This window comes from Peromyscus eremicus, chromosome 22, assembly GCF_949786415.1.
Source record: "Peromyscus eremicus chromosome 22, PerEre_H2_v1, whole genome shotgun sequence".
Lineage (NCBI taxonomy): Eukaryota > Metazoa > Chordata > Mammalia > Rodentia > Cricetidae > Peromyscus > Peromyscus eremicus.
In genome coordinates this window covers 32,957,898-32,974,261 of record NC_081437.1, presented here as the reverse complement: position 1 = coordinate 32,974,261, position 16,364 = coordinate 32,957,898, and the positions used below count along the sequence as shown (strand labels likewise).

The window sequence follows — 16,364 nt, the reverse complement described above, 5'->3', positions numbered from 1 at the left end:
AGTACAGACCCCTATGTGACAAAATGAGAAACCACTAGGGAACACTACCAATGTACCCTTTCTATGATGGGAACCGAGCAGAGGTACATATTGGATATGGATTGGCATCTGCACGCGCGCGCGCGTGTGTGTGTGTGTGTGTGTGTGTGTGTGTGTGTCTGTGTGTGTGTGTACGTGTACCTTTGTGTGTGGGGATGATAGCATAGTCACACACACTACACATGTGGAGTTCCAAGGACAACCGCAGTGCTCAGTCCCCAGGTTCCGTCTACCTTTAGAGTCAAGGTCTCTGACTGGCCTGGGTCTTTGCCACAGAGCTAAGGGTAGCTGGTCCCCAAGCTTTACCTCCCTTTTCACCATCTCTGGGACTGTGAAGAATGTCACCGTGTCCAGCTTTTTACAGAGGCTCTGGGGACTCAAATGCCGGTCCTCAAGCTCCCAAGGCAAGCCCTTCAGTGGCTGGGCCAGCACTCCAGCCCTGCACCGGAAGTTATGTCATACCCTCTTCAGAGTCACCAGCCTTCCCAAAGACACGCAGACTATAATATAAGACATAAGCAGCAGCAAACCCTGCCTTACGATAGTCAAGGGGTGAGAAGTCTGGCCACACTGTGCGTAAGAAGAGACAGAGGGGCAAAAATTAGGAGAGAGTGTTTCTCAACACTGCTAGACACTGGGATTTCCAGCAAAAAAGAACTGCAAAGCTCAAACCCCACTGAAACTATGAGGCATTTTAAACAAGCCATCCAAAGACTGCAGTGTATTTTTCTAAGCAATGGAATATAGCAGGATCTATTAGATATTTATCAAAAGCATATATTTATCCTCGAGGACACACTTCAAATAGCATATGCTGGCTGCAAACTTAGACAAAAATTCCAGGAAAATGTAACTAATAATCTAAGGTACTCCTCACCTCACAGTTCTGTATTCTGCATAATAATCCTCTCATAAGAAACCAACATGTGAGGATTTCAAATAGCCAAAGGAAAAGCACACTGGCTCTAGAATAGGAAAGCCAGGCTCAAGTTCAGGCTACTTGACCTTGAACAACTCCTTATAACCCTGTTTCTCGGGTTCTTCTTCCAGAAGCAAGGAAGCGGGGCTTTGCACCATCTCAGGACACCGTCAAACCAGACATGAATGACTCTGAAGCCGGCCTTCCAGGAGAAAGGACAAGAGGAAGGCACTTCTTAACTGAGACTGGCACTGACTGCCTTTCTCCACTACCTTTCCTTCGACTCCCCCTACCCCGCAGGGCAGAGAATCCAGACCTCAGACCTCATAGAAAATCCAGATGCCTCCAAGAGTGAAGAGGTCCAGGCTAATATAGTCACCAGAGAATGACCTCAGTTCATTTTCATAAGGATTTAAAGGATAATATTGAATCATAATATACCATTACCACAATTAAAGCTATTTTTGTTATTTCAAAGTAACTTCTCAGGAGACATGAGTAACTACCCTATCAGCATACACACAATTCAACCAAAGCTTCAAGACTACAGTACTAACCTTCATAGCCCACTAGTACGTCTGTGAGAACAGAATCTACATAAGGCATACCATGTTGTGGTAGAGATGTGATGTTTTTAAAACATGGCAGACCCAGATTAAGATCAAACTTCTACATTTTATCAGCCATGTAAACTTAGGCCAGTGACCATCCTAAGCAGCAATTTTTTTCATTTAATAAATGCAGATAAGAACACTTTGCTCTCACAGGGCCGTCTATGGGATGGGGGACTTTAGATAAAGCTTGCAGAGCACCACACATAACACTCTGGGTGTGCTCCATGGTGACTACTCAATGGTTGTGTGGAGGTGTTAAAATCAATTTCTACTATTAGCCACGTGGGTGACCATCTTCTCAGGACAGTAACCACTACTCACTTGATCTAAGCTACTGAAACACAAGGGAATGAATTCCTTTCCTCCGTTCCTATAGAGCCACTCTTCCAACCAGGCTTACGTTGTACCACCTTCTCACACAGGGCCTGCTCTTCACTCACCAAGGCTCTGTGAGGAGACTGAGCTAAATAATGGCTTGTTTTTCAGAAACTGGGATGTAGGCACCTGTCCCTCTACTTGATCTTTTGAAATGAGGGCAATTGTATCTGTCATAGTTAGGGTTTCTATTGCTGTGAAGAAACACCATGACAATGGCAACTCTCATAAAAGAAAAACATTTAATTGGTGTGGCTTACATTTTCAGAGGTTTAGTCCATTATCATCATGGGGCAACATGGTAGCGTGCAGGTAGACATGGTGCTGGAGAAGTAGCCAAGTGTCCTACATCTTGACTTGCAAGCAACAGGAAGTGATCCAAGGCACTAGGTATGGCTTGAGCATATGAGACCTCAAAGCCCGTCTCCACAGTGACATACTTCCTCCAACAAAGCCACACCCACTCCAGCAAAGCCATGCCTCTTAATAGTGCCACTCCCTTTGGGGGCCATTTTCTTTCAAACCACCACAGTACCTATGAACACACTCAAGAATATCAATTCTATGTATTTTGAGAAGGGAGATTCTCAGCCAAGAATAAGAGGACATCTCATTTTTAAAGTTCTATCACAGACACCATCCTTCTCACTCAAGTCATTGCCCAGGTCCCTAGAACAGACATAATTCAGGAACTGGGTTACCAAGGACACGAGAAGCTAACAGCAAACAACAACAAAACCCCAATACAACTCAGTGCTACTGCCTAAGTTTACAGGCTCACAAGTCTGTCTCTACTTATGACAGACTTCTCTACCTTAATACTACTTAGTCTATCTCCTATCTATTCCTCACAGGACTGGGAAAGCTGGAGAGAGGTTCTGTGGTAACAACTATGCATGCTGATCTAGCTATGAATTCAACTCAACCTTCTGCATTTCAAACCCACCCCTCAGGAGACAAAGTGACCCCTTACTCTGCAAGTCCAAGGATGGTTTCTCTTTTGTACTGGTCATCAGCAGTGAACCGTTGCACATCCACCCCCTTCCGCAGGCCCTGGAGGAGCTGAGCCTGGGTGAAATCCAGGAGGCGCTCATTGTAGTAGTGCAGCTGCTTGGTCAGTGACACGAGGTCCTCAGGCCACGCTTCATGGCCATGTCGAGCCACGTGCCTGGTCACCATCTTGATTAACTCTTTGGGATTGGCCTGGGAAAGTTGAAGAAAAATGTACTTTATATTCAGTATACATACATGAGCAGGTATTTAAAAAGAGTAGAACATAGCTCCTGGAAACCTGTATGGCACTTCCCACTCTGGGTACATTGAATCACAGCCACCTAAAAGCCAACTGCAGAGGTGGCACTTTATGTACCTCAAAGAAAGGACACAGAGCTGAGCCTACAAACAGGCTTGCTGGACTCCTGCTTTGATCTTTTCTTTTCCATCTTAAAAACTTTCTAAACAACTTAAAAATTGGTATTTTTAGCATTTCAACTATCATAAACCTACATTACATTTTTGTCCTAACCTGCTGATCACTTTAAATGGTTCACTCTGGGGAGACATTCTCACCCTCTTATTGCCTCTGGATACATTCTTGTGTCCACCATAAATACTCTCAGTACAAAAAGCACAGTTCAATAACCTCACTAGAGAAGGCAGACAGCACAGGAGAAGAATGTTTTCTTTGGGGAATAGGTGAAGAAACAAAAATGAAAACTGGCTCATACTTGCAAACACCAAAGGCACTTCTAGATATGCAAGAAAGTATGCAAAAGTCAATGGATTTGACTACTGACTCTGCTTGATTTGGGGCTCAAAAGGACATTGGGACTGTGGTTCTGGGCAGCACCTTGAAGAGCAAAAATGTTATTCAAATAGAACAAAACAGAGAATCAACAGATGACAGGGCAGGGGAATTAGTGACTAAGTGGTCATGCTATATATGTATATATAATATATATGTGTGTGTGTATGTGTGTGTATATATGTATATGTATATGTGTGTGTATATATATATGTGTGTGTATGTATGTACATGTGTATATACGTGTGTGTGTGTGTGTGTGTGTGTGTGTGTGTGTGTGTGTGTGTGTGTTGGTCTAAGAGTCAATAAAGCAAAACAGAGGCTCAGCCATGATTCTGGAAATACAAATAATATCATACTATAATGGCACTAACTCACTCCATCCTGATTTTTAGGAGACATACTATTTATTTTAAAATATGTGAGTTAAGGAGGAAGAAACCCACACACTATCTTTAGTTCTCAGAACTCTATTCTTAATGATGGTAAGCTGTCAGCATCTTTAACATGAAAACCCATTATTCTGAGCTACACAGGAGATTTGTCAATGCTGAGTCTAGCCAACCAAACCTGGTTGACAGTCTCTCTCTTCATGCTATAATGGAGCAGTCTGGAAGCATAGATTAAAAACCAATTAGAGAAATGCTAGATTCTAACAGGTGGACTTAAGAAAAAGAGAACCTAATTGTATTCCATTTTTTTCTAAGTCTCTCTCTGTATTAGGTCATAATCTCAAAAAAATATGACACTAAATTCTACCACAGGAAGCCACAGGGCCATTTTTAATTCATTCAAGGTACATTTTTAAAGAGACATAGCGGTTCTGTCCTATTCTTTATCTCTTATCTCCACCACCAGTCTTAGTTTATCAACTAAAAGTATTCAATGCCAATGATTATTTTGCTGAACATTCTTTAGTTAGTTAATTTATGGTGAAATAAATTGTTTTGTGGCCACTTAAAATGCTTAAAAAATAATCTCAAATATCTCCAATGTTTAAAAAAATCAGTGGCCTTCACAATTAAAGTTTACCTAGAATTTAAAAACCTTTGTTCCTATGTTCTTTTACAAAAAAAAAATGGGGATGGGGGATTGTATACTTAAGTGCCAGGCAATGTACTATGAGAACGTGCCCTGCTACTCTAGAGATGCAACCTACTAAGAGAGACAACGAAACGAGCATGGATAACATGGCTAAACACAACGAGCATGGGATGCTCCAGGGGAACAGAACATGTCAGAGAAATCTCCTTGGAAGAGTTAATACCTATGCTAACATTGGGGACTAACATCAGAAAGGCCCCAAGAAATATGAAGATATATTCCAGCAAAGGATAGATGTGTATATTCTAGTGTCGACAACTATAAATAAAGACAGAATGAATAAATCAATTCTCACTGCAATTACAGAGCTGTTTGGGAATCAGCTGTGTGATGGTTAATATTGTCAACTTCACAGGATCCTGAGACACTTCTAGGCATGTCTGTGAGGAAGTTTCTAGATTGAGTTAATTAAGATATAAAGACTGACCCTAAATGTGATCAGCACCATTCAATGGACTAGAGTCCCAAACTGAAGATATGAAGAAAACAGGAGCTAAGTGCCAGCATTCCTCTGTCGCATCCCGACCTTGGCTGCAATGTGACCAGCTGCCCCCATGTGTTTCCCACAGGAATGGAACGGTGGAACCTTCCCTCCCTCAAGTTACTCCTGTCAGGTGTTTTTGTCACAGCAACAAGAAAACCAACATAAACTGTAGATAAGCAATGTATCAGGCAACAGATAGAGGCAAAAAAGGAACCATACCTCAGTGCTTAGTGTCCCTATGCTTAATATTTCATTTCCTTTCTACCTGTAGAATGTTTTGCATGTAACTCTGAACCTTCTGCCATGATATAGGTACCTGTGCAGTTATCTGGCCTACAGATGATAGTTGTGGGCCACACAAGTCCATATGCACCTTCCTGCATGACGTGTACACTCTCTGCAGAATGAGCAGCATACTTGTTCTTAGGCCTCAATGTCATTTAACACCACAGTTACACTCTCTTTGCTCTAACACAGTTTATGACACAAATCCAAAGGCCAGGTGTAAGCTAAATTCCAAAATGGAAGCACACAGAGGTAACAAACGTGAATATTATATTATGTATGTAGGCTCTAATTTGTATACTATAGGAAGCTTCAAGTACACATACAACCTTCATGTTCATCTAAGGCAAAAGAACTTGTTGATCTCCTTTATCCAATCAACAAAATCACATGGCACCATAAGCAGACATGCAGAAGTTCGCAGCTGGATGACCTTGTAACAGCTGGTTCCTTCTGATTTTTACTGTCCTGCATGTAAACTGGAAGCAATGATAAAACAGCTCTTACGGCTGTAAGAAGTCTAAGAGAAAATATACCAAGCATGGTATGAAGGGGGGTGGGGTGGGGGTGTAAAACTTGCCGAAAGGTGTTTTAAAAACTTGACTGCAGTTGCTCTTGTATTGCATAATTTATGCTTCCCTTCTCTTATTATATCATAGCTTCTGGAGAAGAGAGACCATGAGCATGTCATAAATCCATCTTTTTCAGAACACAACAAAATTGTCTACAAAAATAAGGTGCATGGTAAAGTGTTCTGAGTTGTAAGTCAGTAGCACAAATAAGGTATTTTTAAAATTTTTATTAGTTGTTTGAGAATTTTTGTACAGCATGTTTCAGTCATACTTACCCTCCCTGGCCCAAATCTTTCCAAATCTAACCCCCTTCTATTCTCACCCAGCTTTGCATGCTTTCTATGCTAATCTGTGCTGTCCAAATAGTCATGAACATGTGGTCTTCCACTAGAGCTTCGTCGGCTTATCCAGTGCTACACTCTTTGAAAACATGGACCCTTCCTTTTCCAACAGCTAACAACTGCCAATAACTCCTTGGCTAGGGGTGGAACCTCAGAGCCAACTCCCTTCTCCATGCTGGAAATTAGTCTGGTTTGGGCTTCTACAGGTCATGTGCATGCTGTCAGCACCACGGTGAGTTCCTCCTTATAGGCATCTACTGACTCTATGTTCTTCCCAGCCTCTCTTCCACTGATCCTGGGCCTTTGGAAGACAGGAAGTGGAATACATGATTCTCTAGAGGCTGACCCTTCAGCAGTCTGTTTCTGAACTTTGGTAGCTGTGGGTCTCCGTGCAGATTGTCACCTATGGCAAGCAGAAGCTTCTCTACTAAAAACACTCCTCTCTCTCGGCTGTTCTATGAAAACCAGTTATATTCACAGGTTACTCTCAAGGAATTAAGAGCTAGCGATTGACTAGGGGAACACCTAAGCAGTTCACAGGAGGCATCTGAATAGATATTCAGTGCACAGTCGGAGGCTACCAGTCCAGGGAACTCCATGGAGGGAGGAATTGATCTCCTCTCTTGATTCTCCTGGTGCTCAGTTTCTACAAAGGGGACAGAGCGAGTTTCACTGGATGATCACCTTCCTGAGATTGAAATCCTATGAGTGCACACGAATTCAATCATTAAAATAAAATAAATCCTTGCAAATCCTTCCAGGTGTGGAAATGAGGTTCTACATCCCCCTGCATGCTTCTGCTAAGTATTCAGAACTGATTTCTTTGTAAAAACAAATTTTCAGACCAACAAATTATAGCTAATATAGTCCCATACAGTTGAAGCAACTTAATCTCTTTTCCTGAGAAACCAGCCCTGTGTGAATAATTTTTATTTCACAATTTTGTACCTCAAATTTACTCACTTTACCTATGAAATGTTTAAGAACAAAACCCCAAATATTGAAGTGTTTAGGATGGAAGACTGAGACTTCATACACCTGTGCTGAGTTTCAGCTAACAGAGCAACCCAGAGGACAGGTGTCTCTTCAGACTACTTCTGTATTAAGGTAGGCAGGGACCTAAGAACTCATATGAGGCTGCTAAGCAGGTAGCAGAGGATGCAAGGGCCTGACTCCCAAGCACAATGCCTTCCAGAAGAACAAATGAATTGGCCCCACAGGCCTGGATTACTGGCATTTCTTCCCCATCGAGCTCTATGGTTTTCAACTTGAAGTGATTTCTTCAGTATGGTCCTCATAAAGATTAGATGAAACAAGGTGGAGGAGTGCTGTAGACCCTCCTGTCTGTGTGAAGTCTTTGCTTACCAACACTATTATCTCCTCTCTTCCTTGAGGGATTTGGCTCTTAATTATTACTTCTAAAACTGAACTTAAATTTCAGTAGAAATTTCCCCATGACCTCATCTCTTTTCTCAAAATATTCCAAAGAAATTATGATTCACTCCAATCAATACTTAATTTGATGCACACATTCAGTCATCTCTACAAATGCAAAAGTTTTAAACTTTCCAAAGTGTTTTCACTTGAACTTCATATCAACCCAGCAATGGGGTGGAGGGTTGGGGGACAGTCAAGCTGTTTCTGTCTTCTAGATGCCTGCTTGAACTTCAGGGGCCTGCAGCTGCAGTCCTGTAGCTGGGAAGAAAATTTAAACCACATGGCCTCCCACACATTGTCTCTACACCACTTACTCATCTCCCTGAGTGTTCTACAACCAACCTTACACCTAACATTACTTGGAAATTTTTGTTGTTGTGAGTATTTTCAAACATCCATTGCTCTTGTCTCTCTACCCAACCATGTTCTCCCTGAAACTTGAAGACATGACTTGTAAATGTGAAAGCTTTCAGTATCAAAGAAGACTAAAAGACATCAGAGGTAGCTTTGGAATCTTCCATATTCAGTATTCAAGTGATATTGCAAAATATCACACAGGCTAGAAAAACCTAACACCATAAATAAGGTACCAAAAACTCTAAAAAGCAACGTGTCAAAAGTCATTCTATTTACCTTCAAAACAGTAGCAATTCTTCAAGGGGTGAATAAAATAAGATTTCTTTAAAGAATATAGTCAAGGCGCTACAATGCCAAAGTATACACAAGTAGCCACAAAAAAGTCTGCTCACTGATACTACTGAAGCAGCAAAGAAGAGTAAGTCTACTGTGTCTGATGGGCTCCCTTTCTTGGTAATACTGCTTGGGACGTTGTAAACAACCCTTTTAGGGCTGTTATTTTGAGATAGTTTTCTACTTAGTAATTTCAATGACTAGCTTAAACACTCAAACACACACACACACACACACACACACACACACACACACACACACCAAGTTTGGGATTTCGTCCCTGCTGCAGCTGCATCCCTAGCCTGTAAAGCTAATGGACACACTCCATTATAAACTGATATTGTCTCAGAACTTTAAAAATGATAGCAAGCCCATACTTCCAAACACATTTACCACAACCACAGAGGTCAGATATGAGTAGAAAGTAAGGCACAGCACAATCTAAATGTGAATATTTGCAACTGCTGCTGGGCAGGCATGAAATGGAAACAGAATTTACTGAACACCATCGTCTCTACCTGCACTTTTTGGCCATGTGTGGATCACATATTAAACATTAAAAACGAGATAAAATTAGGACAAATGTCAGGAGAGGGAGTAATTTTCTATTATTCATTCATCAATTGTTGTATGAAACTGAAGAGAACTATTGGCAAGTAAAGCTGCTCCAAATGTCACCTAACAACCCTGGTGAGTTCCAGCCCCTGCTAGCCGGCTCAGGACAACGCGCCCTTCATCATGCACAGGCAGGATCCTATGTCTACCTAAGGCAGTGGCCCCCACACCAGCCCCAGTGAGTAGAGAGGTGTGAAAAGACTGTGCAATTAGAGCCAGCTGCACTGACAAGTGAGGAAAGCCAAGCTTCGCTGGGTGTTGTTATGTGGAAACAACAAATTGAAAGCACTTTGATTTCACTTTCCAGGATGATTCATCAGGACTTTGTCATATTTAATTCCAAACTCAGCAGTGCTGTTTGACGCGGAGGAAGATGCTGAAAGAGTCAAAGAATGAGTCATTAGTGTGCAGAACACTCCTGTGTACTCCATGCAGCCAGCTCCCCGACTGCCTCTCCCTCCTCCGATCCAGGCAGGTCAGGCCTCACATTTGCACATCTGAAGCTCCAGTGTTCTAATGTCCCACTGCACAGCAATGGACAAGAGTTCTGAATTTATTCGAATGCCAATTAACAGTCACTGGCACGCATAGGAAATCAGGTCCTGAGGATACAGGAAGAAATGGGATTTTTGCCCTATACTATCACTGAATTGAGAGGAGACACATGGGCATCACCTATGATATCCTGAAAGAGCCTTTTACCCTGGTACAAACGCAAGGGATAAAGAGATGGGAGAAAGAGGCCCATGTCTGTGGAGGAGGCAAGAAGTACGTCAGAGAATGTACCTTGGCTCAGATTCATTTGTCCATAGTGGGGAGCAGATAGCTGGGCAGAAAGGATTTTATCCACATATCCACAGCGGTATACACAAGATTTTAAGTTCTGAGAAATATAATTTCAGAACAGCTAGAATATAATCTCTGAAAGAGGCAATGTCGGGAAATGGGCCTGAGGGACAGCAAGGCAGCCGGTTCACTGGGGGTTTATCTGTCATGCACAGGAGTTTAGATTTCATATTACAGACACAGCAGCACATGAAAATATCCTGCTGGGAATTTCTATTAGACTTGTATGCCAGAGAGATCACTCACGTCCAAAAAAAAGTGACACTCCTTCTTTTGCAAAAAAGCCAGAGTGGCAGCATAGCCGAGTAATGAGCAGAGAAAGCCATGACAGGACGCTGCTTTCTACTGGAGTAACCGTGAGCAAGTCACCGCCGGTCTTTGAGTCGTTTCTGCAGCCATGCCTTGTACAGTGGAGCTGCTCACAGGGCCCAGTGGAGGAGAGATGTGAAGGCATTTTAAAGCAGACAAGGGGCTGCATGGTTCACTTTGTATTTCTACTGTGCACCGGCAGCTCAGATGAACAAGTCACTCAGCTGACTGTTGTTACAACCCTTCCTGACACCCCCTTAGCCAGCTAGGAAGGCCTGCATCTGGACACAGACCTCCGCTCGGGCAATTCTTTTATGCTTTGAAGTTTACAGAGTATAATTTTAAGATCAACTCAAATACCTCGTGCTAAGACACCACAGGATATTTGGCTGAACATTGACACTTCTGTGACTTTAGTATTGCTGTTTCCTGCCCAGGATGCTCTTCCTATAGGGAAGTGGTGCTAATGGTTCTGTCTTTACTCAAGGATAACCTTTATCAACTGACACCTTTCCTGACCCTTCTCAGTACTACACACACACACACACACACACACACACACACACAAAACCTCTACTTACCACTACTTATCTTTACGTTTTGTTCATGGTATCAGGTGGTAGTTTGAAGGAGAAATACCCCCCATAAGCACATGCATTTGAAGACTTGGCCCTCTGATGGTGGCACTTCTTGAGGAGGTTAGGGAACGTTTAGGAGGTACAACCTTGTTGGAAGAAGTCCATCACAGGGCCGGCTTTGAGTTCACAGCCTCCCTCCACTTGTGGTTCACTCTCTGCTTTGTGTTCATGTGGAGGATGTGACCTCTCGGCTTCCTGCTCAGGCCCCTTGCTGCTGTGCACCACACACCCCCCCCACACACACACACCCCGCCATTGTGGACACTCTCCAGAATCCCAAGCCAAAATAAACTCTTTCCTAAGCAGCTTTAGATCATGGTGTTTTATTGAAGCAGCAAAAAAATAACAATATAGGGGTGATTCTCCAGGAGAATGCAATTCCTAAGTGGGGAGGTGATTTATAAACTATGTTCACTACTGTTTCCTCCAGAACACTGCCTGGCACAAAGTAGTCACACGTGAGACAGTCCCTGAAATTACACAGCTCAGTCTTTCAAGGTGTACTGCAGAATCATGAGTTTCCAGCTATCTTCCCGAGAAACATCTGTTTATTATTACCCCTTCCTATTCCAGGACCTGTTCTAAGCATTGGGAAATCTAATAACACAACAGACCTTGCCTTCAAATACCTCATTATCTAATGAGTATAAAACCTCTAAAAAATAGAGGGTGCACACCGTGGGGAGGCAAGCACAGGCTAAGTGTGTGAGCCACGCCTGCAGAGACTGGGAGTGCTCCGGGAAGCTGATCCAGTGAGATGGTGAGTGACACTGAGGAAGGACCTAGGGAGGGCCAGACATGAAAGCTTTCTAGACACTTAGTAACCCTTTCAGGGACTGTGCACACTTAGAACTTCCGGCTTTCAGTGCAGGGGGAACAGAGCAAAAATAGCTTCAACCAGAATTTTCCTCCAAAGAATTCTTTAGAGAGTTTTTGGAAAGTGAAACTGAGTACGGGCCAAGGTGTGGCTCTGTTTCCCAAAGCTATCACTTAGAATATATACTGAGTCTGTCTTTGATGCTCTTGTCTGCAGCATTCATTGCTCTGATCAACACATCATGTAACTGTCTTTTTAAAGAGTTTTGTTTTCCTATTTTTACAATTTCACATAAGTGTGCTTTGCACATTGACCATGCTCACTCCCTACCAATTATGTCCACACTTCCCCATCTCCACAAATCTCTCTTACATGTGCTATGTTTTGTTTTGTGACCCAAGGTTAACCAATGGCATCTGGGTGACAGTGGGTCTGGAGTTACTGGCTGAAGCATGGAGGGCGCAGCAGCATGCACACAACTAAAGACAGTGACTCTCTGCCAGAGTCTACTGATAAAACAATCACTCAGAGGTAAAAGGGAAGGGCTACAAGCCCCTCTCCCCGCTTTCTGACTGACTGTTGACACAGCAGTCTCCTGTACACGCAGTGCAGATAAGCACTGCTGCTGAGAATTAATGGTCACAGGAGCTGTACTGAGTCTAGGGAATGGTGGTTCATAGCTCTCCACACAATCTTCTGCTCCTACATACCACAGCTCATAGACCATACTCTCTCTTCCCCCTTTTTAATGATTTATTTTTAATTTTGTATATATGATGTCTGTATACAGGGATACGCAAATAACTACAAGCACCTGCAGATGCCAGAAGGGGGCACTGGATTCCCCGGAACTGGAGTTACAGGTGGGTGTTAGCTATCTGACACAGGTGCTGGGAACCAAACCCGGGTCCTCTACAAAAGCAGTACATGCTCTGAGTCTCTAGGCCATCTTTGCAGCCACCTTGTACAACTCTCTTAAACAGATGGGGAGAACATTTGCAGCTCCACGAGGTCAGGAACCTTCCTTGTTTCATCTCAGTAGGAAGGGACAGAGTAAAAGGTGCCAGAGGTACAGTTAGTGATAAATGTGCTGAGGGCTTTTCCATCTTTCGACCTCAAGGAAAAACAGCAGAGCACTATGCCTGTGGTAGGATGTTGGTATACCGACGGCTGTGATGGTTAATTTTCATTGCCATCTTCATTAAATGTGGAAGCTTAAATTCTCAGAAGACTGGTAAACCGTACTCTGAGCCTATCTGTGTTCCCAGTAGGTATTAACTGAGGGCCTGCCTGTTCACGGTACAGTGGATGGTACTGTGCTGAAGGTTAGAAGTCTAAGTTAAATGGAGAGGGGGAAAGAGGGAATCCTGTAGCATGTCCACACCCTTGTTTCTCTGCTTCCCTGCTGCCCGGAGGAGACCAGCCTCTGCCACACACTCCTGCCGCAGCCTTGGTATTCTGATTGCTTCAAGCCCCAAACAATGGAATCAACCAACTGTGGACCAAGACCTAAGCAAACATCAACCTTGCATCCCTAGGTTGTGTGTGTCCGGTGAGTCACAGCAACTGACACAGAGACGACACCAGGAAAGGGAGGCTGTGGCTGTGCCTCGGCTTCACCAGGACTCGGAAGCCTCTGGAACTGGTTTGTACAGAACAGTCACCCTCTCCCATTCACATCTGGAACAGGAGTGTTTACTCTTGTGCCACCGAACAGAGCAAGTGTATACCTTGCTTTTTGTTTTTACAGAGGACGGCAGCTAAGAGCTGCCTTGAGCCTCAGGAAGACACTTGGAACTTAGAACTTCAAATAAGGTTAGAACTATTAGACAGTGGAGAGCGCCTCTTGGTGCTGGACTGGATGACTCCACATTATACAGTAGATATGAGCTCTTTGGGGTCAGGGATGGAAAGTTGTGATCTAAGGAGACGTGTTTGGGTGTCACAGTGATAAGAAAAGGACTTGTATCGCATAGGCTAGGAGAGAAGATGGAATAAGAGGGAGCAGAAGAAATCTTTAATAGTCTTCCTCCTCTCCGCAACCTCTGCTAAGGTTCCTACCATCAGGAAGTGGGATGCCTCCTTCCAGCAATGGGGTCAACCAAATACAAACTCAAACTTTGGAAACCACGAACAGCAGCAGCAGAGTCTTCCTTCTTTTAAAATTGTTTCTCCTGGGTGACTGCAGCCATGACCAAAAGCTAATGAACACAATGACAGACTGAAATGGGAGCGAGGGTCCCCTTCTCAGCACCTGCACGGCATGTCAATGACATCTAGAGAACACAGTCAAACGTGCTTTCAGATTTCCACTCAGCTTCTAGGAAAATATTCAAGTTCAGAGCAAGGTACAGTGCATTTGGCAAAGCAAAGCTTCACTGTGCTTCAACAAATTGGTGTCTTGAAGCAAATTACATGTTCCTTTTGTGTACAATAAAGTACTAATGAAAATAAGCACAGAATAAACTCACCACAAATCCCTACTTAGTTACTATTTAATCTCTATGAGAAGACATCTGTGCTGGCTTGAATAAGAACGGCCCCAGAGGTTCATACATTTGGATACTTGGTCCCCAATTTGATAGAACTATTTGGGAAGGGGTAGGAGGTGTGGCCGTGTTGGTGGAGGTGTGTCACTCGGGGTGGGCTTTGAGCTTTCAAAAGACTCATGGCCATTCTCAGTGCCGGCTGCTTGGAGTGTGAAATGTGAGCTCTCAGCTGTTCCTGCCTCCACGCCTTCACTCTGCCATTAGGATTCTAGTCCTCTGGGACCAGAAGCCCAATTAAATGCTTTCTTTTATAAGTTGCCTTGGTCATGGAGTTTTGTCACAGCAATAGAAAAGAAACTAATATAATACCTCACTAAAGAGACTTGAGTGAGGGAAGCTTTGCATTGGCATATAATTTCAAAGGATGCCGTTCACCGCAGCAGTGGGGAAGCCTGATGGCTAGAAGTGCTCAGGACATGGAGGTGGTGGCCTGCAATGTGGTTTGTTCCCATCTTAAAAGATCAGAAAATACGAAACTTGGGCCATAAGGAGAAGTAGATATCACCTTCAAGCCTTGACCAGTTAGCCATTTCTGCTACATAGGTCAGTTCCAAAGATTTCAGAGCCTTCAGAATCAGTGTCACTGGCTAGAAGCCAAGTGTCAAACTGTGGTGGTATTGTGTTCCCCTAAAATATTGTGCACCCTAATAAACTTATCTGGGGTCAGAGAACAAAACAGCCACTAGATATAGAGGCCAGAAAATGGTGGCACACACGCCTTTAATCCTCTGGATCTCTGTGAGTTCAAAGCCACACTGGAAACAGCCAGGCATGGTAACAAGAGCCTTTAATCCCAGGAAGTGATGGCAGAAAGCAGAAAGGTATATAAGGCGTGAGGACCAGGAACTAGAGCTGGTTAAGCTTTTAGGCTTTTGAGCAGCAGTTCAGCTGAGATTCATTCGGATAAGGACACAGAGGCTTCCAGTCTGAGGAAATAGGATCAGTGGAAGAACTGGCAAGGTGAGGTGGCTGTGGCTTGTTCTACTTCTCTGATCTTCCAGCATTCACCCCAATACCTGGCTCCATATTTGTTTTTATTAATAAGACTGTCTAAGATTCATGCTACATCAAACCTGTGGCGTGGGGGTGGGGTGGGGGTGGGGGTGTCCCATTAAGGCCATTATACTCCTTACATGTAATTACTTCATTCTCTCAATCCATACCATGACCCATTGATATATATTTATTTTAATTTTTGTTATAGTGTTAGGCATTGAACCCAGGGACTTGAATATGCTTTACCATTGCTACATCTCCAGATGCCATTTCTTGTTTCACATAAAAATATCTGAGACCTTAAAAACAAAACAAAATTAATAGACTAACTTTATGTAAGATTAGCAGCCGTAACTGCAGAAGATAGCAGTGACCCCAAATAAATGCCTCATGCTTTGTGGGTGTAAGAGCACAGTGCTAGCTTAGCCAGACACTACTAAGGTATTAGACCAGACCTGGAACAATGCACAGCCAACAGTGGCGAGGTCCGAGGAAGATAACCCTGTGCTCTGACGGACTGGAACAACCACCCTCCTTTTAAATAAAAACTGAAAGATGAGAGCCATGTTGTCACAAGGCAAGTGTTTGTCACATGCCTTACGGGTCTAATGTGTTCAAACGGCCATGACAGCTAACATTTTGACACACCTGTGAAATTATTTCGTCAGAGTCTACCTTCACCAGAGGAGGAGAATCTCCATTCATAGACTATGAACACCAGATCTGTGCACACTGTGGCTGTCAAAGTCTGACCTATTTACTTATGCACTGAAGTTTCCTTAAAACAATCCCAATCAAAGAACAGACCATTTCCCAATGCTGACCATTTCATGTGCTTCACACAAGTAAACGTGGAGGAGGACTTCCTAGGAGTGACGGCCACACTTTCGGTCTACAACAGGAGTGTAGCTGGTGCTGGCTCACCAATAA

The 16,364-nt window shown here is 43.4% G+C and overlaps 1 protein-coding gene across 2 annotated transcripts in view; it reads right to left on the bottom strand.

Moving 5' to 3' along the window:
- The window catches only part of Nbas (NBAS subunit of NRZ tethering complex), a 280,100-nt gene that overhangs the window by 87,351 nt on the left and 176,385 nt on the right, over window positions 1–16,364 (bottom strand). For both annotated transcript variants that reach the window (XM_059248639.1, XM_059248640.1), the window contains exon 41: window positions 2,921–3,150. In XM_059248639.1, coding sequence (XP_059104622.1) covers window positions 2,921–3,150 — 230 coding nt within the window. The remainder of the gene's footprint in view (window positions 1–2,920; window positions 3,151–16,364) is intronic.